The sequence below is a fragment of the Leucopleurus acutus genome (assembly GCF_964270905.1).
Source record: "Leucopleurus acutus genome assembly, chromosome: 7".
Taxonomy (NCBI): Eukaryota; Metazoa; Chordata; class Mammalia; order Artiodactyla; family Delphinidae; genus Leucopleurus; species Leucopleurus acutus.
The window spans coordinates 6,394,696-6,417,916 of NC_139150.1; the positions used below are offsets into that span (position 1 = coordinate 6,394,696).

Here is a 23,221-nt window from a genome sequence, read left to right on the forward strand (position 1 = left end):
GATCTTAGTTACCCTACCAGGCACTGAACCCGGGCCCTTGGCAGTGAAAGCGCGGAGTCCTAACACTGGACCGCCAGGGAATTCCCAGAAAGAGATTTTTTTAAGACAAGAGAGTACAAGTGTGGGTAAGGATGTAGAGAAAAGGGAACCCTTGTGCACTATTAGTGGGAATGTAAATTGGTACAGCTATCAAGGAAAACAGTATGGCGGTTCCTCAAAAAATTAAAAATAGATCGATCATATAATCCAGCAATGCCACTTCTGGGTATATAACCAAAGGAAATGAAATCACTATCTTGAAGAGATATCTGTGCATTCATGGTTCATCACAGCATTATTCACAAGAGCCAAAAGGTGGGAGCAACCCAAGTGTCCACTGACAGATGATGAATAAACAAAATGTGGCCCATTTACACAATGGAATATTATTCAGCCTTAAAAAAGGAAGGAGGGACTTCCCCTGGTGGTGCAGTGGTTGGGAATCCGCTTGCCAATGCAGGGCACAAGGGTTCAATCACTGGTCCGGAAAGATCCCACATGCCGTGGAGCAACTAAGCCTGTGTGCCACAACTACTGAGCCCGCATGCCACAACTACTGAAGCCCACGTGCCTAAAGCCTGTGCTCCGCCACAAGAGAAGACACCGCAATGAGAAGCCCGCGCACCGCAACGAAGAGTAGCCCCCACTCGCCACAACTAGAGAAAGGCTGTGCGTAGCAATCAAGCCCCAACGCAGCCAAAAATAAATAAATAAATTTATTAAAAAAAAAAAAGTAAGGAAATCCTACACTTGCTACAACATGGATGAGCCTTGAGGACATTACGCTAATAGACGTAGACTAGTCACAAAAGGACAATCACCGTATGATTTGACTTAGATGAGGAACCTAGAATAGTCAAATTCATAGAGACAGAAAGTAGGATGGTGGGTGCCCGGGGGTGGGTGGAAGGGGGAATAGGGAGTTGCTATTTAAGGGATAGTTTCAGTTCTGCAAGATGAGAACGTTCTGGAGATTGGTTGCACAACAATATGAATATAGTTAATACTACTGAAATGAACACTTAAAAATGGTTTTGATGGTTCATTTTATGTTATGTATATCTTACCACAATTAAAAATTAAACAAGGGCTTCCCTGGTGGCGCAGTGGTTGAGAGTCCGCCTGCTGATGCAGGGGACGCGGGTTCGTGCCCCGGTCCGGGAAGATCCCACATGCCGCGGAGCGGCTGGGCCCGTGAGCCATGGCCTCTGAGCCTGCGCGTCCGGAGCCTGTGCTCCGCAAAGGGAGAGGCCACGACAGTGAGAGGCCCGAGTACCGCAAAAAAAAAAAAAAAAAAAAAAATTAAACAAAAAGAGTTTTCCCAAAGGTTAGTGCGATGCCAATCACTGAACAGAAAAACAGGAAAAGGACAGGAATGGGAAATTTTAAAATAAGAAGTACAGCCAATACACTTAAAAAAAAAGTTCAAGGTCATCAATAATCAAGGAAATGCAAAATTAAAGACTCTTCTCCTTTTCGTCCACCGAGCAGGTAAAGGAAGGAAAACAGGTGAACCCCTAAGAGCTACAGGCGGCGGGGCTGCGAGAGTGTGCAGTCCCAGGCCCAGCCTGGCAAGCAGGGGTGGGACTCTGACAGTGAGTCCCAGAAACCCTGCACTGTGTGCTGACCCAGCCAGCCGGGTCCACTCACCCTTCAGCTCATCAGCAGCAAAGAAGGCGGCGAGGCAGTCTTCCAGGGTGACCACCGGACCCCAAAACCAGCTGGGGGTACAGGATACCACGAACCTACAGAGACGGAAAGGGGTTGGCGGGGGTGCTGCCGGGGCCTCGGCGAGAGTAAGATGTGGGGGCCTTTGGGCTGGGGTCCATTTGGGCCCAGACGGGCAGCTTGGCCCCAGTGGGTGGAATGGGCGGAAGTCTGGAGCCGGAAGGCTGGGACCGCCAGCCAGCAGCTCCGTGTCCCTGGGAGGGCGACATCACTTCCCCCCGAGTCTCGCCTTCCTTATCTGTGAAGGGGCCCCAATCACGCTGGCCTGTCTTCTGGGCAGAGTACAGGTTCCTGACATCAGGCAGGTAAAGCCGGCCTTGGGGCACACAGTGGGGACTCTGGAAGGCCACCACGGCGCTCCCCACAGGGCCAGGCCTGCACTCCAGCCGCCGCCCCCCTTTCCGGCTGCCACTTGGTCACACTCTCCATCGTCACCTGCCTTCCGACCTAGAGGCCCACCCGAACCAGGCCACCCAAGGACGGCTGAGGAGCACTCCCACCCCACTTGGCAAACCCCCGAGCCCCCTTCAGCCTCAAGCTCCCTTCCGAACTCCACCCTCAGCCCTGCAAAAGCTTGTACTTTGCTGTTAAAGGTCTGTCGCCTGTCAGCCTGCGAGTTCCAGAAAGGCCAGGCCTGGGTGGTCTTGTGTCTCCAGCGGGCGGGAAGGTGGCGTACCGTCGGATATACTCCACGATAAAGGCCAGCCAGCCCTGGGCGGTGGAGCTGTCCCCACAGGAACCCGGCTTGGCTGGCACATTCTGGTAGATGGCCGAGTGGAGCTTGGCCAGGTCTTCCTTGCCAGGAATGGGCAGCGACAGGTCCTGGAATGTCTCCACCGTGGTGGACACCTGTGGGGTCGAAGGTCAGCCTGGGTCTCCACTTCCCAGGGTTCCGCCCTGCCCAGACCAACCAGAGTTTGCACCCAAACCCCAGCCACCAGAGGGCAGGCATGGGGCAGAGAGCCTGCTCCCGAGCCCAGGACACGGGAGGCCCACAACCGGGGCCCACCCCCAGAGAAAGGCAGGGGGCACCAGGCAGAGAACCAGCGCCCAACCCCCAAGCTGCGTGAGGACCCCGGTGCGTCCCTCCCCTCCCCCAGGGCGCCCACCCGGTCACAGGTGAGACACTGCACGAGGCTGAGGATGGAGCCGTCGAAGATGTCTGAGATGACGCTGCGGTAGCGCTGCTCCTTCCGCCGCCGGCTGCCGGAGCTCGGTACCTGGGCTGGGGGCACAGCACAGGGCTAGGCCCAGCCCCCACTGGCCTGTCTGGGGCAAGGGGTGGGTGCTAGGACTTGGAGTCAAATCTGTATGAGTCATGTGACTGGCTGTCTCTTCACCCCCGGTGCCTCACTCATCGTCTGTGGGATGGGGCCCCACTCGTGTCCCAGCCGTGTTAGAGGGTTCAGAGACACTGCGTGAGGAGTGCGGCAGCCCAGCCCCGGTAAAGAGCACTCCAAACCCAAAACCGGCAGCCAGAGGTGCGGCTTCCACCCCAGCCCCGAGCTCCACGTGGGGATGCCCTGCCCACCTTCCCTGCCCGCCCGCTCCCCCGAACCTTTCTTGAGCACGTAGGACGGCCCCATCCTCACAGGGCTCGCACGAGGAGGGCTGCTGGCCAGCTTGGCGTGGCCCTCGTGGAGGTGGACAGGGCTGCAGGGGCGAGAGGCGCTGCGCATGTGGGCCTCGTTGTCCGGCTCTGGGGGCAAAGGGGGGACCGTGCTGGGGCAGGGCAGCCGAGCCAGCCCCGGGCCTGGTCAGGAAGACCTGCCAGCGCCTCCTAAGGGGACTGAGGCCTGAACCCACCACATCTGCTCTGTCCTGGGCCCACCCCAGCCCCCCAGCCCCACACAGAACGCACTGTCCACACCCTTCCCGTTCCCAGCGGAGGGCTCGGGCGGGCTCTGAGTCCAAGTGAGTCTGGACACGTCATTTACCCGATTTCTCACCGGTAAGTCGGGTCTCGTGGGAGAGCCCCCCAGGGTGGGGCGGAGCTGAGCAGGCTGTGGGTGCTCTGCCCCCCAGCAGGAGCTGGACAAACGGGGCCGCGATGCCCCGAGGGGCTTGGCTGGTACCTGGTGTCCGGCAGGGGCTGGTGGACCGTGGTGACGGTGGCTGCGTGTCCGTGGGCTGCTGGTTCAGGGCGGCCATGGCAGTGTCCACGTCGGCGTCCTCGTCCACCTGCTCCGAGTTGGTGCGCTGCTGGCCCCACGAGAACTTGCGGTCCTTCATGCGCTCCTTCTCGGAGATGGCGCGGCCCGCCTCGTCCGCGACCAGCAGCTCCGTCTCAGCCTGGGGGCCGCCCCCGCCGCGCCCCTGCCCGTCGCCCTCACCGCGGTCGCTGCTGGAGTCGCAGGACAGGAACTCGTCCTCTGATGGGCTCCGGTCGCCCTCCCGCTTCTCATCCGTGTCGCTCGAGTCTGAGTCCCGAGCCTCGGTCAGCGCTGCCGCCGCGGCCACCACGGGCTCCTTGAGCTCCTCGTGCAGCTGGTCCATCAGGCAGCGCAGGAACTCTTGGGTGTCCTGGAACCAGGGGCGGCGTCGACACGGATGCTGGGGGGCCCATACGGGCACCCTTCACAGTGGCCTCCTCAACACGGCTGTCCTAAGCCCCCTCCTACTGAGGAGGACCTTGAACCTCGAGAGGCTGGCCGACCCCTCCCAGGTCTCACGCTGTGAAGCGGCAGAGCAGAGGTGGTGAGCCAGGTCCACCTGACCCAGCTCCTGCTCTCCATCACCTGCAGCCCTGCTCCCAGCTCAGCACGGGAGAGAGTGGACATATCGTGTTCAGCCATTAAAGTCGCCTTGCTCCCTAAAGGAGGGGACAGTGATGGTGGGCAGGGAGCCCGAGTAGGACAAAGGTGACACTGTGAGTGCGTCTGCAGGTGAGCGCTCAGCTGAGTTCCACAGGGAGGGAGCAATGCCACCCAGCAGGCCAGGCTGCCTGCATCCTTGACCTGCCTCTGGTTCTCTCTGCCCTTCCAGTCCTTCACCAGCCCCCGTGCCCACGCCTTCCCCTGCCATTGAGACTGGTGCAGGAGAACAGGCTTCCCGCAGGCCTGGGCATGACTCGGACTAAGGTGCCTCTTCGGGTTGGCCGGGTCTCAAATCCCAGCAGTGATGCTGTTATTCTGACTACACTGTGACTACGTCATAACCCAGAGGAAGCCAGGGCAGCGAGGCCTCTGGCACAGCCTGCCCACTGGCCCAGCCATGAGCAGTGCACACAGGAGGCGCTTTAAAAGGTCAGAAGATGACGGTGGCCGGCCTCTGACAGCTGGGGACACTTGGTGCTGTGTGGGGCCACTGGGTTCAAAGTCCAGTCCTGTCCCTCACAGTACTTGCCCTGGATGTCAGCAGCAGCTCCCGAGCCCAACTCCTGCCCAACGAGGCGGGGATCACACAGTGGCCAGACCCAGCCAAGCACCCAAAGCCTCAGGTCACCGATACGGAGAGAAGGGCCTCGTTTTCTCAATTCTAGCAGAGGGAGGAGAGGGCTCTGGCTGGATTACATCGAGTATCAGGGAGGGGGCAGGAGACGTGCGTCCTGTGTGTCAGGGACACTGAAAGGTCCTTTTAAGAAACAGGCCCTCAATACGTCATCTACTTTTCTTTCTGCTTCTTCCTTTTAACAAAAGTACCCTGTGTTCATTGCTAAAATCTCAAGCCATGTGGAAGCATGACAGCATCCTCTGGCCATTAAGAGAGGCCTACAGCTACCTGTATGTTTCAGACTCAGACACGTCCCCTGTGCTACGTCCAAGATCCACAGAAAGGGATGCTTTGGAGTCAAGTGGATGTTGGGCAGCAGCCGAGCAGCCCTGCTCCCCGGTGTCCTCACCAAGAGCCTGAGGGCCAGCAGGGGTCCTTGTACAGGGAGGGCAGCCGAGCAGCCCTGCTCCCTGGTGTCCTCACCGAGAGCCTGAGGGCCAGCAGGGGTCCTGGTACAGGGAGGGCAGCCGAGCAGCCCTGCTCCCCGGTGTCCTCACCGAGAGCCTGAGGGCCAGCAGGGGTCCTTGTACAGGGAGGGCAGCGCTGCGGTGAGGGATGGCTCAGGTAAGCCTAAATCCCATCCCTGCCGCTGTGCGCTGTGTGACCTGAGCCACTTGTAGAACCTCTCTGAGCCTCAGCTCCTTACCTATAAGGTGAAGGTGATGACGGGGCCCACTTCATGAGAGTTCTGTGAGTAGAAACAGGGCTGACCTTATGTGGCAGGGACTGACCACTTAATAAATGGTGCATGGTGGATTCTGATCACCGTGGGTATTATCACCCCCCAGAAAGGGCGGTGTGGAGGCAACGCTGGGCTTCTCAGGCAGAGGCCAAGTGTTCAACCAACTGAGGGTGTGAGCAGAGAAAGGCCCAGCAGCCCTCACCCTGGGGAGAGTGGGGGCCGAAGGAGGGGGGCCAAGGGCATCCCTCGGTAACCGCTGCTCTGTTCCTGGGCCCCCCACGCAGGCAGCAGCATCGGCAGTGCAAACAGGTTCAGGCCAGCAGCGAAACCCCACTCTGGGGCAGGACTTGGACCACTTGAACGGTCAGCCTGGGGCAGGGGGAGGTGTGTGGCTGCATTCTGCTTCATCTTGGGCCCATGATTTTACGCCATAGAAAGATATCACTGGTTTCAGAGGGATTCTCTAGATTTACAAAAACTTGTCATCAAGATGTTTACTTTAATAAAAGTGAAATTCTGCCTGCGACTTGGGGAACGAGAGACCACGTGCCGATTTGGGTGAGTGCTGAGGTGAACACGCCTGGAGATGAGGCTGCCTGAGGTCAACTTTCCCCTCTGCCACGTACCAGCTGTGTAACTGGTACGTGGTAAGTGGGTGAGGACTTGGCCGCTGAGCCTCAGTCTCCCCATCTGTTGAGTGGGGGGAACACCAGGTTGCCGGGAGGCCCCCACGTCCCCACACAGGTGAAGGGCTCAGGCAGCAGGTCTGATCCAGGAGCCCTGCCTGGCAGAGCAGAGCTGCTGCTGCCGATTTCTACACTGGTCTTGGCTTCAAAGCCAGGCCTGGTAAGTTACAGCCCTGGGTGTGTCCCCCGGGCAGCTCGGACGGCCTACCTGCTGGGCATAGCCTCGGAACATCGGGTTGACCAACTTGATCCCATGGGACAGGCTGGTGGGAACCACGTAGCTGGGGCTGTAGGAAGACCAGACCCGTTAGTACAGGTGGCCTGCTCTGAGCTGCTCAAGCCCATGAGGGCAGCCAGGCAGCCAGTACAGCCAGATCAGACTCAGGGATGCGCTTACTACAACTCTGGGAGGTGCTCACCCGGCCAGCAGCCCCAGCAGGTTTGCACATCTCTAAGGTCAAGAAGGAAAACGTCAAGTCATGGTTCAGTGAGGCAAAAGGCTCCTGACTGGGATGGCATCGTGTCCCACCAGCCCACGACAAGCTACTCTAAAACTGTTCTCATTATAAAATATTTATCGTGGTTTTCTAATTTCAGAAGTAATACATGGGGACTTCCCTGGTGGTCCAGTGGTTAAGACTGTGCGCTTCCACTGCAGGGCGCACAGGTCTAAACCCTGGTCGGGGAACTAAGATCCCGCACGCGGCGTGGCGTGGCTAAATAAATAAATAAAAATAAATCAAAATGACAGCTGCTTTAAAAAAAAAATACATGTTCATGATTGAAAAACAGAAAATCTCAGAAAAGTACAACAAAGAATCATCAACACTAACAGCCCCACCCAGAGATAACTACCATTAAGATTTCCAGATTTTTCCATGAAAATACAGATGCATATACAAAATTACATGCAGGTAAACACTTAAATGTGGCTTCTTAAAATTGGAATTATATTGCATCACACTGTTTAATAATCTGCTTTTACACTTAACATGTTTCTATGCACTCACAGTTTTTTTTGTTGTTGTTGTTGTTGTTTTGTTTTGTTTTGGGTTTTTTTGGCCGCACCACACAGCTTGCAGGATCTTAGTTCCCCGACCAGGGATTGAACCCGGATCACAGCAGTGAAAGTCCTAACCACTGGACTGCCAGGGAATTCCCAGCACTCACTTTAAATTAGTCCCAATTTTAACTTTTCCTGGAGAAACAGATCTAACCCAGGCTTCTGGTCTTTAAAGTCCGTTTTCACTGAGCTAAAGCCCCTGAATGTCAGTGCCAGCCACTTCTGAAATCCTTTCCTACATGTACAGATGTGGCTGAGACCTAGGAGTGGTCACCACGCAACTCTGGACCTCAGCACACACGCTGCAAAATGCTGCCATCTTCAATCCGCACCAGGCTCAAGTTCTAGCTCCACCTTTCACAAGACGTGCTATCTTGAGCGAGATCCTTAAATCTTCTGAACCTCAGTTCCCCAATTTGTGAAACAGAGTTGGCTATGACCTACAGCTCGAAGGGTTGATGTAAACATTGCACAGGGTGAAACACAGCAAGTGATGGTGAGAGGCTGAAGGCACAAGAAGTGCTCTCTCAAGGGGCCGACAGAAAACCCATCCCCACACCCCTGCCCCAGGTTAGGGACTTGGTCAACTCACCGCTTCCGGTGCCAGACCTCAGAGACCAGCTTCTGGTAACTTTTGCACAGGGCTGGCTTCTTGTCTGTACGCACCAGGCCTCCACACTCCAAGAAGAACTGCGTCAGTGGGGGGCTGGGGGACGGGGCAGAGAGCCAGGTCAGAAGAGAAAAGAAGGGGAGCGTGGCGTTGTTTACAAAGAGCCGGGTGGAGAAGCAAAAGCATCTTATGTGGGATGCACTGTGGCCCCCTGGAGCCAGAAATGCCTGCAGAAGGCATTGAAGGACACCACCTATTGTGGGCTGAATTGTATCCCCCCAAATTCATACACCGAGGGCTTCCTGATGGTGCAGTGGTTGAGAATCCGCCTGCCAATGCAGGGGAGATGGGTTCGAGCCCTGGTGAGGGAAGATCCCACATGCCGTGGAGCAACTAAGCCCGTGCGCCACAACTACCGAGCCTGCGCTCTAGAGCCCACGTGCCACAACTCCTGAAGCCCACGCGCCTAGAGCCCGTGCTCCATAACGAGAGGCCACCGCAATGAGGAGCCCGCGCACCACAACCAAGAGCGGCCCCCGCTCACCGCAACTAGAGAAAGCCCGCATGCAGCCACGAAGACCCCAAAGCAGCCAAAAATAAATTAAAACAATTTAAAAACAAAAATAAATTCATACACTGAAGTCCTAACCCCCGTACCTTAGAATGTGATTGTGTTTGGAAATAGGGTCTTTCTTTAAAGACTGTTGTGTGAACGAGAGGAACCACTGCCTGTCCTCCCGTCAGCCCCTTCTTGGAAACCTTCCTGAGCCCAAAAGCATCTCCTCCACTCCCCTTTTCTTTGTTTTTGTTATCTTATTACATAAGAAATACTCACTTACTGTAGAAAAACTTAAAAATACTAAGCAAACAATAATAACTGACCTTAATCCTACTACGTAAGGATAGCTACTCTGTAGCTCTGGGGGCATGTCCTTCTAGACTTTTCTATGTATGCGTATCCCCCATCCCTCCCTCCTTCTCTCTCACACGTGTACACACACACACACACACACACACACACACACACACACACACATATTGAACCCCTGCTAGGTGGGAGACCCTGAGTGCCAGGAATAGGAGATGTCCCAGCCTCAGGGAGTGGACACCCTATCCTAGATGGAAAATAAACTTTTCTCTCCAAAATGGGATTGCACCAAACAAAGGTTTATAACCTCCTTTTTCCTACTTCTCATATTTGAGCTCCTCCTCTTTTTAATAAACATTGTCCTGCACCATGTTTTCCTGAACTCACTGTAAGGCTACCCTACAATAAATTTACGATCTTCTCGGCCTTGAAGCTGTCTCCATAAGCGGCAGGATGCTGAGCCTCACTGCACACACAGCTTTCTCAACATCTCAGGGCACCTCCGTAGGATCAACTCCAACAGGAGGGGTTGCTGGGTCAGAGGGAGTGTGTGCTTTGGGGCATTTTGATGCGTATCCACATACAGGCTTCTGTGGGCAACACAGAACCTGGCCTGGGGGCCCCAACTCCCAGATGAGGCGCAACCTACCAATTGGACAGGGCCTGCAGGGCCGCGTTCATGTAGCAGGAGTTGCCAAGGTTCTTCATGCCCGTGAGGCCTGGGAGACCAGCGCACACAGAGGAAGGGGAAGGTGAGCATCTCGACACGGCAGGAACCCATAGAGGATGGTTCTGAGTCCCCAGGACCCACCCCGGAAACCTGCTGAGTCCGCTGACGTGGTCCCACTCCCAGCAGCTCTGGTTACCGCAGTGTACGGAACCTACGGACCCCTCCGCCGTCCACCCAGCCCAGCCCACCGTCAGCACCGAGCAGGGGCAGTGGCCTGGGTGCAGAGGGGCCGGCCCGCCCAGGGGTACATGGCTGTACAGGGCTGAGGGCGGCGGCTGGCGCCCCAGGGAAGCCCTCGTGCCCCACAGGCCACCCCGCCCTGCCCAGGCAGCGCAGCGCAGCGCATGGGGCCGTTACCTCGCGGTTTGAGGTCATCGTCCTCCGACTCGGACTCTCCTTCGTCAGCCACAGCAATGGGGACAGCTTTCAGAGGGTGGGAGGGCGGCGCAGAGTCCTGTGTTCGAGAACCAGAGTGAGGAAAACTAGGGGGGTGAGGAGGGAGGGGGTTGGGGTCAGGGGCCCGTGTGCCTCCCCCGCTGGGGTTCAGGGTAGGGGGAGAAGCCCAGGCCCCCAGCCTGCACTGAGCCAGCCCATCTGAGCAGAGGACGCCGTGGAGAGAGAGGGCACTGGTGGCCTTGCCCTGGGAACCCCGTGACTTGTGTTTTACTTACAATAATGAGTAGTAATAATTTAATTTATTTATATAAATTTGGGAAAAAACAGAAACACAGAAAAAACAACAGGCAATCCAACTTTCCTGAGACAACCACTGTTGATAGTCTATCTTATTTATGTAGCGTTTTAACTGTTAATACACATACACCCTCAAAACAGGATTTGTATATACTTCTTCAGAGTCTTTTTTGTAAAAAATCATAAATATCTACCATGTCCACAAACGTATTCTATATACACTTATCAAGCACCCATTATGTGATGGTCGCTGTCCAACGTGGAGAAGACAGCACTGCACACACACACACACACACACACACACATGCAAACACGCCTGGCCTCCACACACACACACACACACATGCACGCAGACACGCCTGGCCTCCACACACACACACACACACACAAACACGCCTGGCCTCCACACACACACACGCACGCAGACACGCCTGGCCTCCACACACACACACACACATGCATGCACACACAGAGACACGCCTGGCCTATACACACACGCACGTAGACACGCCTAGCCTACACACACACATACACACACATGCATGCACAGAGACATGCCTGGCCTACACACAAACACGCCTGGCCTACATACACACACATGCATGCATGCACACACAGAGACACGCCTGGCCTACACACACACACACACGCATGCATGCAGACATGCCTGGCCTACACACACATACACACACGCAGACACGCCTGGCCTACATACACACACAGACATGCCTGGCCTACACACACACACACACACACACACACACACACACACACACACACACACACACACGCCTGGCCTACGCACGCACGCACATGCGCCTGGCCTCCCGGGGCTCCAGGGCCGGCTCTCTGACTGCTCCCTGAGGCCAGCTCTGGGCTGGGCTCACCTGCCTGCCTCCTTTAAGGGCTGCTCGGCGCCCTGCGTGTGCCTTGCCTGGTTGGGGGGCGGGGGGTTTCCAGGCGTTTCCCCCAGAGAGGTGGCTGCAGGACCATCACCAGGGGCTCTCCACAGGCCAGGGAGGGTGTGCCCCAACCCACGGCCCTGGACTCACCCGAGGCCTACAAACTCCCTGCGGGAGGGCCGCCCTCGTTCCAGGCACCTCCGTGTTGCCGGGCCCTGACACAGGGCTGGGGCTCAGCGGGCGTTCGCTGACATGAGCTCCTCAAAGCCAGCTGGCAACGCTGAGCAGGAACGGACGCCGTCGGGGACCCACCGCCCTGCCCTCCTGGGCGTCTCCTCAGCTGGCACCCGCACCCGCTCACCTGCTCTGAGAACTTGGGTGAGGGGCCTGGCGGCTGGGCCGCCAGCCGAGGCTCCAGGAACACCTCCTTCTCACAGGCGTAGCACCACACCCGGAACGTGGTCAGGTTCACTGTCAGGTTGTGCTTTTTGGCCTAGAGGGCAAGATGCAAAATCAGAAGGATACAGTGGCCTAATGGGTGCCCCAGGCCTGCCTCAGGGCTGCGTGAGCTCTCCGGCCTCAGGAAAAAGCCCCATCGGGTCAGAGGCCTGAGGTCAGAAGCTCAGGATCCGCTCCCCCCGCAGGCCAGGAGTGCCAGGGGCTGCAGCGGCATTCTCTCTGGCTTCTTTGCCGTGATTCTTCCCATTTTACACATATAACCACTGAAGCCCAGAGCGGTAGATGGCGCTGGGGGCGGCCGAAGCTGGGGTTTGGACTCTGGGCTGTCGGACCGCAGCGCGCATGCTCCCGGCCACCACGCTCACCTGCGCATGGATGGTGCTGTGGTCAGCAAAGGATTCTCCGCAGCCGACGTAGGAGCAGGCGACCTGGGGAGGGGGGTGGAGAGGAAAGGAGCGCGGAAGGATGGGGCGGCTAAGAGGATGCTGCCAGCACAGCGAGCCCGTGCCCGTCTCCACCCGGCAGGATCCGCAGGCACTGAGGCCCTGCCGCCCTGCAGGAACACAGGTTTGCACAGCCAAGGCCCGTGCTGGGCAGGGATGGCCACCACACAGCCGCCCCCGCCTCTGAGCGAGACGGGCAGTGTGCCCCGAGCTGCTGCTCTCCTGCAAGAAGGCAGGCAGGGTCGCAGCCAGATCTGGGCAAAGCTGAGGTCCGGCTGCGTGGTGCCCAGACCCTCTCCCCCTCCACTTGTCCCTTTTTCACCGAAACCCCACCTCCTGAGGGGCCAGTTATCGGGACTCACACTTTGGGTGGGGAGACTGGGCCTCACGGCCACTTTCTAACGGGGAACACTGAATCGGGCAGAGGCGGATGGGGCCCGGTGCGGACCCCATGCCCCTCAGTGTCCCCGGTGACCTGCCTCTGGCCTTGTGCTCTCCTCTCCCAAATCCACCCAGCGCCCAAGGCCCAGCTCAAGTGTCTCTCCTCTGTGGGCCTCCGCCCCAGCGATCAGCCTGCTTCTCTGTAGGAGTTCTTTGGTGTCATTTCCAGCTGTGGTCAACACTGCACAGGCTGGTGAGGACCTTTCAAGGAAACGACCTTTGGGCTGCGTCATAAAGGATGTGCCAATTTCTGCATCAGGTCCGTCTCTATCTCTCTGGGGGGCCTGTGGGCTCCCAGGAGGTAAGACCACAGCTCGCACTTCTTGCTGTCCCCTGGGGGCCCAGACGGTGTCTTGCAGTGTATTTTACACTGAGCCACAGGCCCCAAAGGAGGAGGCCAAAGCCCCGTGGGGGGTCCTAAGTCTTCTGAAAAGACAGACTTGAACTATGGTATTTTCACCCCTGTGGGCTTTTTTGTTTCTCCTTGTATTTGTTTTCAAAGAAATTTTAAGTAACATCCATTTTCAGCATGACTATAAAATGCAATACATACTTGTAGAAAACTTGGAAAACACTACAAAGTTACAAAGAAAAATGAATTACCCATAATTCTACCCCCCAGAGAAAACTGTCAGGTGTTGATACATCTACTGTTACTCTTTTTGGTAAGCAGTAATAACCATGACCAGATTTTCCTGGACACTGTCTACCGGCCACACACCCTGTTAAGACCATCACAGGCATCATCTCTTCAAATTCTACCGTAAGGTGGGTCTGCAAGGAGGGGCAGTTATCAGTGTCGTGGCCTCTACTTTACAGACGGGGAAACAAAGGCCTGGGCCAGGGCTCAGAGCCAAGATGCTACAGCATCTCTCTCTCTCTCTCTCTCTCTCTCTCTCTCTCTCACGCACGCGCGCGCACAAGGACAGAACTTTGCCTTTAATGCTGATGGGATCATTCAGTCCAGAGTCTTCTCCAACTTGCTTTCTCCTCTTGGCATCTTTAATGGCTGCCAGCGCAGCCAGGCCAGGGGCTCGCAGACTCTGGGGCCCTCTTGGCTTGGGCTTGGGCACCACACCCGAGACATCCATGCCCTGTGTCCCTGCCCAAGGTTCCCAGCCGTGCCCATGGGGGACAGATGTTCCCACCCCAGAGTCTGGACCCAGCTCCCCACCCCAGACATCTGCAAGGATACTTTACCTGGAGACAGGCCCACAGGTTGGGTCCGGAAACACCGCATGACTGACAGGTGCCCTGTGTGAGGTGAGGAGAGAGAGGAAGAGAAGGGTGTGAGCGGCCTGTTGGATGTGCACTGACGGGACGCACCTGAAGGTCTCAGCTTAGAGGCTTTGCCTCAGAAAGGCCCTCGCTGGCCCACAGGGGCCCTTTAAATTTTAATGTTTGAATTTTGTTTTATCATGTGCCTGTAAAAACATTTTCAATACAATCATTTAAAGCCTAAAAAAACTGACGCCATAATATTCCCCCTCAACACACCTTCTACTCTTCCTTCGTTGCATTTATTTATTTAAGCCTTTCTCCCCACCTAGGCTATGGGCTCCATGAAAGAAGGATGGTCTGTTTTACCTACCCTGCGACTTCACAGAGAGCCTGGTACAAATCAGGAGATAATATATTTGTTGACCACAGAAAACACCTAGGTTTCTGGTGGTCTGGATGACAAAGCCTGCTTCTTGTCTACCAATCTCTCTCCTCCCTGCTTTAATAAAAGAATCCATGAATTTAGGCTGAGCACATGGCCAGCCAGCTGCAGACTATGTGTCCCAGCCCCCGCTGGGATCATGGGGCTCTGTTCTAGTCAATCGTATGACAGCAAAAAGCGACATGTGCCACTTCTGAGTTTTGCATAACCCTTGCTCTTTCTCCTTTTTCCATTGGCTGGAATGCAGATGTGATGGCAGGAAGTGAAGCAACCACTTTGGACCTGGAGATGAAAGCCATGTGTTGAGAATGGCAGAGCCACTCTATCAGTGCTACCTACGTCTGGACTGTTAAGTGAGAGAAAAGTAAACTTCTATCTCATTTAAGCCACTGTATCTCAGGGTCTCTTTGTTATAATTTAAACTGTCCTAAGTAATTTTGTCTGTGCCTGTCTGGAACAGCAATTCCCAACCGAGCCTCCACAATACTCAGCGTGTCTCTGCCAGTTGTGAGGTGAATTCTAAGCGATGGTAGCAGTTAGAGTACTTAATCAGAGCGAGAGCTGACCTCTGGTGACGGATCACAACAGTCCAAGCAACCAGCTAAGTTTTTTACACCTTGCTCATGTAATCCCCACCACAGTCTGTGCAGCAGGTCCCATCAAGATCCCCTTCATAAGATGAGAAACTGAGGCTCAGAGAGGTCATGACCCTACAGAGCAGAGTCAGAAGCGGAAGCTGAGGAGCCGCGGTCATCAAACTTCCCAGTTTCCTCCCGAGGGTGACCACGTCAACCCCCAGGCCTCCATGGGAACTTCTTCGTCTCACTAAGCCCAGATTTTGGCTGTTTGTAAAGAGGCTGAATGTGGGACTCTCACTAGGGTGGAGGTGACACAGCTCATCCCATACAACAGGGCAGAGGTTTGCAATCTGTGATTTAGGGTCTCTTGCTAAGGATGCTACGGCTGGCTAGAGATCAGTCTGCTTAGTGGACTCAAAGTCACAGCTCTTGACCTTTCCAAATCTGTCATCTCTTTTGTGATTTTCTGATTTCACAGTTCACTCCCATCTTCCCAAGTTTTTTTTTTTTTTCATTTCAGTCATTTGAATGATAAAAGTATTGTATGTTTAACAATTTAAATGATATACATACACTGTATATAATGTGTAGTATATTATATACAATACATATATTCTGTATATAATGTGTAGTAGATTATATGCAATACATATATTCTGTATATGTGTAGTATATTATATGCAGTACATATATTCTGTATATAATGTGTAGTATATTATATCCAATACATATATTCTGTATACAATGTGTAGTATATTATATCTAATACATATATGCTGTATATAATGTGTAGTATATTATATCCAATACATATATGCTGTAATAATTTGAAGTATATCCCTCCATATCTTCTTCTTATATAAACACATATGCATAGATGGGGGGGTGATTTCTAGTAAAAATAAGATCATACTCTATACAAATTTTTCGGTAACAGGCTTTTGTCACCTATTTGTGGTCATCCTTCTAGTCTGTACACAGAGACCACGTCTCATTCTTTGCAGTAAGTGTATGGTGGCACACACTGTGGGCACAGACACCACAATCTGTTCACTCATTCCCTTCTTTTTTTTTTTTTTTTTTTTTGTGGTACGCGGGCCTCTCACTGTCGTGGCCTCTCCCGTTGCGGAGCACAGGCTCCGGACGCACAGGCTCAGCGGCCATGGCTCACGGGCGCCGCCGCTCCGTGGCATGTGGGATCTTCCCGGACCGGGGCACGAACCCGTGTCCCCTGCATCGGCAGGCAGACTCCCAACCACTGCGCCACCAGGGAAGCCCCATTCCCTTCTTGATGAATATGCAGACTGCCACCAGTATTTTCCTTTTACAAATAATGCTCAATAAATACTGCTGTATTTGTAACTGTTACTACACTTCTAATAGATAAACTCCCAGAGGTGGCATTGCACCCCTAAAGTCACAGTAATGCCTAGCCCCGCTACCACGCCTGGTCTACTTCCCTCCCTCTGTCAGCTCTGAGTGAGCAGCTTCTGCTTTGCCCATCTGAAGATGGTGTCATGTTGCTTTCTCTGGCAAAATCCTTAACCATCAGGGAAGTCAGGCATGTTTTTCCAAGAGTTTCTCAGCCATTTGCATTTCCTCCATTTTGAGCTACCTGTTCAATCCTTGCCCCTCCTGGGTATTTTATTTTATTTTATAAATTTTATTTATTTGTTTATTATTTATTTATTTATGGCTGCGTTGGGCATGCAGGCTTCAGTAGTTGTGGCACGTGGGCTCAGCAGTTGTGGCTCGCGGGCTCTAGAGCACAGGGTCAGTAGTTGTGGCACGTGGGCTTAGTTGCTCCGCGGCACGTGGGATCTTCCCGGATCAGGGCTCGAACCCGTGTCCCCTGCATTGGCGGGCGGATTCTTAACCACTGCGCCACCAGGGAAGCCCCTTCTGCGTATTTTAAAACAATATTGGTTTCATTTTGTAGATTTCCAAAAGGCTGCCACGTCCCAGCCCAGTCTTTCCACGTTCTGCCTCCTTCTTCCCACCTCGTTTATCTCCTCCCTGCTCTCAGACTCCTGAGAAATCCTCTCAGTTTGTCTCACTTATTCCTTTGTGCAGACTCAGGAAGAGACCCAGCATCAGACCGTGCAAATGCACCAGAGCCTCGCTCTGCCCCTCCTCCTGACCACACTGAAACTGTGCCCCTTAGGGTTAACAGAAATTGGTGATTAACAGAAATTGAACTTGTCTTACAGGAATAGCAGCTAAGGAAACAGCTCCTTAAAAAGCCCCTCTGCTTTGAGCCTGCCTTCACTGAGCAAGCTTGTCTTAATTATTTTTCTCAAATTGCATACCCTCCAAGCTTCGTGTAGCCTATATCACAAGACTCCTTAACAACCCCTACAGATAACAGCTCTAACAGCTCTGATGTATGGGTCACTATAGGAATAGGGGCTTAAGCTGTTTTTCAGAAACTTGGTGTCAGCTCTTGTCCAGTTTGAGCTGGCTTAGACTGGTTGGGACCACTGACCCTAAAACTGGGCCTACAGAGGTGTCCGATGAATGACCTTTTGTCATCAGAGGGCCAAAAACTCCACCCTCAGATCATGCTAGGCGCCTCCATTTTTGAACACGCATCCCAGGAAGAAGGATGTAACTCAGATACACCTGCGCAGAACACCGATTACCTCACCTTTCCCCACGCCTAAGACCACGCTGCTTCTTTAACCCATAAATACCCCAGGCCCCTCGCCTTTGGGGAGGTGGACCTGAGACTTGTTCTCTCGTCTCCTCGCTTGGCGGCCTTGTGAAAAAATCCTTTCTCTGCTGCACACCTCGGTGTCTCAGTGTTTGGCTTGATGCATGCTGGGCAAACAAACTTGGTTCAGTAACAGCCAGAGAAACTACTTCGATAGAAGCCATGGGTACTTTGAAGAATCGCGCCCTCATGCGGGCCCAGACTAAACCAGCTCAGGCCAAAAGTCACCCAGAACCTGCTGGTGCAGGGAGGCTGAACGACCAGCATTAGGTGTCTGGAAAGAAGACAAGGAAATATGTCTAGGAGTCTGACCCACCCCCACTTCTGGGAATGACCCCTACACATGGCTCTTCCCCTGAACACAACGACACTGTATTGGCAGAAGGCTGCAAAGGGCCCAGATGTCCACCCACAGAGGATCAGCTATGGAGTCCACACAACGAATATGATGCAACTTCAAGATAAACCATGAGATCTATGTGCCGAGGCCAAAGAGCTCCAAGATATACTGCCCTGTGAATAAGGTACGTTACAAAAATAGCTACGGTACACTACCTTTTATGTAATAAAGGGGAAAATGGAAAAGAAGTATTCCCATAAAGGAACTCTGAAAAGATACAAAAGCAACTAATGTCCCTGGTTACATGAGGGTGGAATGGAGAAGATGGGCACAGGGCAGGTGGGGGGGGTACTTCTCGACACTTTTCTTCTTACATTGTTTCATTTTTGAACCACATGTTACCTATTTAAAAAAATTTAACTTAACAAACAGACAACACATCCTCCCTATTCAAAGGGGCCCACCTTCTCTCTTTGAGGCTCCCTGGGCCCTTCACAGGTCACGTGCGCAAAAATGCCCGTGGACTCTCAGAGTCTGACTCATTCCCTGCCTTGCACCTGCTCCAGCCACTAATGGACAGAGCATCAGTGTTCCCACGTGGACTGGTCTACATGGTAACTAATGGCTGTTAGGACACAGACCCCAGAAGGCCTCCTGAACAGTCGCCAGCTTTTCTATTTACAGAAAAGGCCAGACACAGACTGTCAGGGGCCAGTTCTTCCGCTGGTTCAGAAATGTTTGTACCCCAGGAATGTGGTGGCCCTGGCTGTGGGCCTCAGTCCCGTAAAATCTGACCCTTTACCTTGGATTTGAGCAGCAAGTCCTCTTTGGTCACCTCCCCTATAGAGTCAAGATGAGGGCAAAGGTCCCTGGAGTCCCCCATGCTGGCCTGGGCTTACCTACAAGAAAACACAAGGAATCCTGGGTTAACGGCAGCCGCTGGCCAGAGGCAGGGGAGGCTCGTGGTGAAGTGCACTTTGGTCTGTAGTCCCAGCTCTGCCACATACCAGCTGGCGACCCAGGGAAGCTACTTAACTTCTCTGAGCCTCACCCTCCTTGCCTGAGAACTGGGGAGGGAGATAACACCCACCCTGATGGGTTGCTCAGAGGACTCAGGAAGATAATACACGTCAAACGCCTGGCACAGGGCTGGCACAGGGAAAGCAGGTGCTGGGATGATGATTAGGATTCAAGTGCTGGGTGTGATGATTAAAAGTGTCTTCCGGGGCTTCCCTGGTGACGCAGTGGTTGAGAGTCCGGCTGCCGATGCAGGGGACGCGGGTTCGTGCCCCGGTCCGGGAAGATCCCATATGCCGCAGAGCGGCTGGGCCCGTGAGCCATGGCCGCCGAGCCTGCGCGTCTGGAGCCTGTGCTCCGCAGCGGGAGAGGCCACAACGGTGAGAGGCCCGCGTACCACAAAAAAAAAAAAAAAAAGTGTCGACAGGGAAGATGCAAAGGTCCTGCCTACACTGGGGAAGCTGCATGTCAAGGAATCTAAAACTGTGGTACTTTTATTAAAAGAGACCAGACCCATGACTGGGAGACTACTCTACCCAAGGCGGCAGCAGAGGGCTGGGTGGAGAGGCTGGATCTCAAAACCACGTAGAAAGGCAAGAAGCAGATGTTGACCTCAGTCTTCTCTAAGCAAGCAAGACCACTCTTCTCAAGAGCTTCTGAGAAGCCAGGTGCCCCACAGGCCACTTATCTCACTTCCTATGAGAAACCCCACTTAGAGAAGAATCCTTCAACACCATGATACTAGAGGAGGCCATCAGAGCAGCAGCTCCTCCAGAAAATGTTTCCTGAGAAGGAGCAAATCAGAGAGAAGGGCGGGCAAACCAACCCAGGAAGAGGCCTGAGAGATGTTCACTAAAGAACCACGTGGTGGGGTATCTGGGTGACAGATTTCACAATAGCTTTGTTGTTTTTTTACAATGGTACATGCTTATTATAAAAACAAAACTCAGATGATGTTAAAAAAAAAGTACAAAGTATAAAGTAAAATTGCTGATGATACTGTGGCAAACTTCCTTCCTGACACTCTTCTGTGTGTAATTTCTCTCTTTTTTTAAATCAGAAGGAAAAAAGCTATTTCTGTTTTGAAAAACAAATGCTTCCTTTGAGGGAACTCCTTGGTGGTGATAGGTAGTTCTGTATTTTGACTGTGGTGGTAGTTACATGGCTCTACATGTGTGTAAAACTGCTAAGAACTGAACACACACACACACACACACACACCCCTCATACACACAAATGGGTGCAGGTGAAATCTGAGTAAGCTCCCTGGGTTGTACCAGTCACTTTGCTGGTCATGACACTGTGTTACAGATACACCAGAGATGTGTGACCACTGGGGGACACTGGGTGAAAGGTACATGGGACCTCCCAGCACATTTCTGGCAACTTACTGTGAATCTATAATTATTTCAAAAGAAAATGTTTAAAAAGAAATAACTAAGTAAGTGCTTCCACAACCCAATATTTTAGCAGAAATTGTACCCAGGAACCTGGCTTTTGATTCTAGCTCCAAACTATTACCAAGAAAGGTCCAACCAATCAAAGATGTAGGTGGAGCCAAAAGTGTTTTAATCAGAGGCAGAGGCTGTGCATCCACCAGAGGGAGGTGGACACCCCCAGGCACTCTCCTGTAAGCCCCCTCCTCACTCCAAATGGTCAGCCGGGGGTGAACTGGCCCAGACTCCCAGCCAGAACAGGAGTGACTGGGACTGATTAGGGGCCAGGACCCAGACTAAGTGCTTTCTGTGTATTCTTTCATTGAAAACTTCCCCCGGCAATCTTTGAGGCAGCTGTGTTTTGCCCCATTTTGTAGATGAGGAAACGGGACACTTCTGGTCTCAGGTCTTGCAAACAGGAACACCAGGGCTAAGGCCGAAACCCAAGCTGGTCAGACTCCTAAGGCTCTCTCTTTGGAACTTACGGAAAATGTCAACATATGCAGACGCAGATGGAAGTGTGTAACACACCCCCATGTACCCATCACCTGGCTTCACAATTAATCCATGGCCAACCTTGCTTCATCTCAACCTCCCACTTCCTCTTGTTTTGCACCAAATCCCAGATATCACGTCATTTCATCCGTGTATGTTTTTCTACGAGACTTGAAAAAGAAAAAGTAAAAACAAGCAAACATAACCACAATTCCATTATTTCACCTAAAAAGAAAACTCCAAACTTCCTCCTTGATCCGTGCATAAGGGCTACACCTGAGTGGAGCAGGCTGTGGGCCCACCTTTGTGCAAAGCGACAGCCCCAGGAAGCTGCCAGCGTCCGCATTCTCCGGTGACGGCCGACACTGCTGGGCTGCAGTGGGCCGGGGTGAGTGCAGGCCTCTGGCAGGGAACCTAGAGGGACAAACCAGCACACCTCATGTAGCTCCGTTACCTTAAAATCACTCTTAGCACCAATCAGGGGCTAAAAACAGCCCAGAATTCCTCCTGGGAGAGGAAAGTGAATTTCTGGACATTTGGGGTATCCACAGGCTAGACACACTCCCCAGTCCATCCACAGGGACAATAAAAACACAACACTGAAGGGACAGTGAAGAAGGCTTGGGTGGAGCTGGCAAACAGGGCCTCCTGGGCGGTGTTGGACCCTTCACTAGTCACTGCTGGGCGTTACCTTCGTGATCCCCGAGAGAGGGATCTGCAGGAGAGGGCCACGGGGCCTCTCCAACTATTGCTCCCCATGGACAGAAGGATCCGCCCCTTCCAGGAGTGCCACTGAGACCCTCAGATCATCCTTTGAGCCTCCCAAGAACTTTGTACTGCTCAGAACCCCCGACCCTAGGCGACAGACACAATCGGGTTCGTCCACATGTCACCAATGCTCCCCCTTCCTTGGTGGGCCACAGTTTCCCAGGTGTGGGCAGCTCATAGAGGGAGAGGCAGTTAGAAGCTATCATTTAAAACGGTCACATGCCAATGACGGGGTTCAGGGTTCTAAATTCCAGTCCTCCTCCTTTGAACCCAGATTTTTAGTTTTTCGTTTCCACTGAGGCCAAGTGCGCTGGGTTAGTGGCAGCTCCGCACTATTTTAAGCTGCAGTGTGTGGGTTTTTTGAGTGTCTTTGGTATGTGCCCCATCTCTCCAGCCAGATGGCTGAGCCAGGTCATGAGCTTGATGCCCAGTGCCGTGAACACTGCCCCAGACAAGGATGACAGTGGCAGGCCCCCTCCTGACTCACACGTGCAATCAGACCACTTACGTTCCTGCAACTTCAGACAGAAAAAAAGCCCTGTGGCTGACAACCCTCTGTGGACTCTCACTGCCCATTTCACAGATGAAGAAACAGAACTGGAGCTAATGAGCTAGGAACTTGGCCACGGTCGATCCTGGGCTAGTACGTGGTGGGCGGGGACCTGATCAGATCTGTCCAGTGCAGAGCCTTGCTCTAAGTCAGGGGTCAGCAAAATTTTTCTATAAGGGCCCAGGTAGTAAGTATTTAGGCTTTGCTGCCCACAGTGATCTTCATCACATATTCTTCTTTGTTTCTGTTGTGTTTTATAATCCATTAAAAATATATTTTAAAAAACTTCTTAGCTCGGGACTTCCCTGGTGGCGCAGTGGTTAAGAATCCTCCTGCCAGGGGCTTCCCTGGTGGCGCAGTGGTTGAGAGTCCACCTGCCGATGCAGGGGACACGGGTTCGTGCACCGGTCTGGGAAGATCCCACATGCTGTGGAGCGGCTGCGCCCGTGAGCCATGGCCGCTGGGCCTGCGCGTCCGGAGCCTGTGCTCCACGACGGGAGAGGCCACAACAGTGAGAGGCCCGCGTACTGCAAAAAAGAATCCTCCTGTCAGTGCAGGGGGCACGGGTTCGAGCCCTGGTCCGGGAAGATCCCACATGCCATGGAGCAACTAAGCCCGTGCGCCATAACTACTGAGACTGCACTCTAGAGCCTGCAAGCCACAACTACTGAGCCCACGTGCCACAACTACTTAAGCCCACACGCCTGGAGCCCGTGCTCTGCAACAAGAGAAGCCACCGCATTGAGAAGCCCGCACATCGCAACGAAGAGTGGACCCCGCTCACCGCAACTAGAGAAAGCCTGCGTGCAGCAACTAAGACCCAAT

The 23,221-nt window shown here is 53.6% G+C and overlaps 1 protein-coding gene across 1 annotated transcript in view; it reads right to left on the reverse strand.

The window, feature by feature from the left end:
* USP20 (ubiquitin specific peptidase 20) overlaps positions 1-19,013 on the reverse strand; it is a gene marked incomplete at its 5' end in the record, with an annotated part of 31,365 nt that extends 12,352 nt beyond the window's left edge. Inside the window, 13 exons of the mRNA XM_082843495.1 lie at positions 1,690-1,784; positions 2,444-2,616; positions 2,877-2,992; positions 3,326-3,466; positions 3,843-4,290; positions 6,836-6,914; positions 8,283-8,396; positions 9,818-9,887; positions 10,256-10,352; positions 11,855-11,986; positions 12,318-12,380; positions 14,037-14,090; positions 18,933-19,013. Of these exons, the coding sequence (XP_082699621.1) occupies positions 1,690-1,784; positions 2,444-2,616; positions 2,877-2,992; positions 3,326-3,466; positions 3,843-4,290; positions 6,836-6,914; positions 8,283-8,396; positions 9,818-9,887; positions 10,256-10,352; positions 11,855-11,986; positions 12,318-12,380; positions 14,037-14,090; positions 18,933-19,013 (1,663 nt within the window). The remainder of the gene's footprint in view (positions 1-1,689; positions 1,785-2,443; positions 2,617-2,876; positions 2,993-3,325; positions 3,467-3,842; positions 4,291-6,835; positions 6,915-8,282; positions 8,397-9,817; positions 9,888-10,255; positions 10,353-11,854; positions 11,987-12,317; positions 12,381-14,036; positions 14,091-18,932) is intronic.
* Between the last annotated feature and the right edge of the window lie 4,208 nt (positions 19,014-23,221).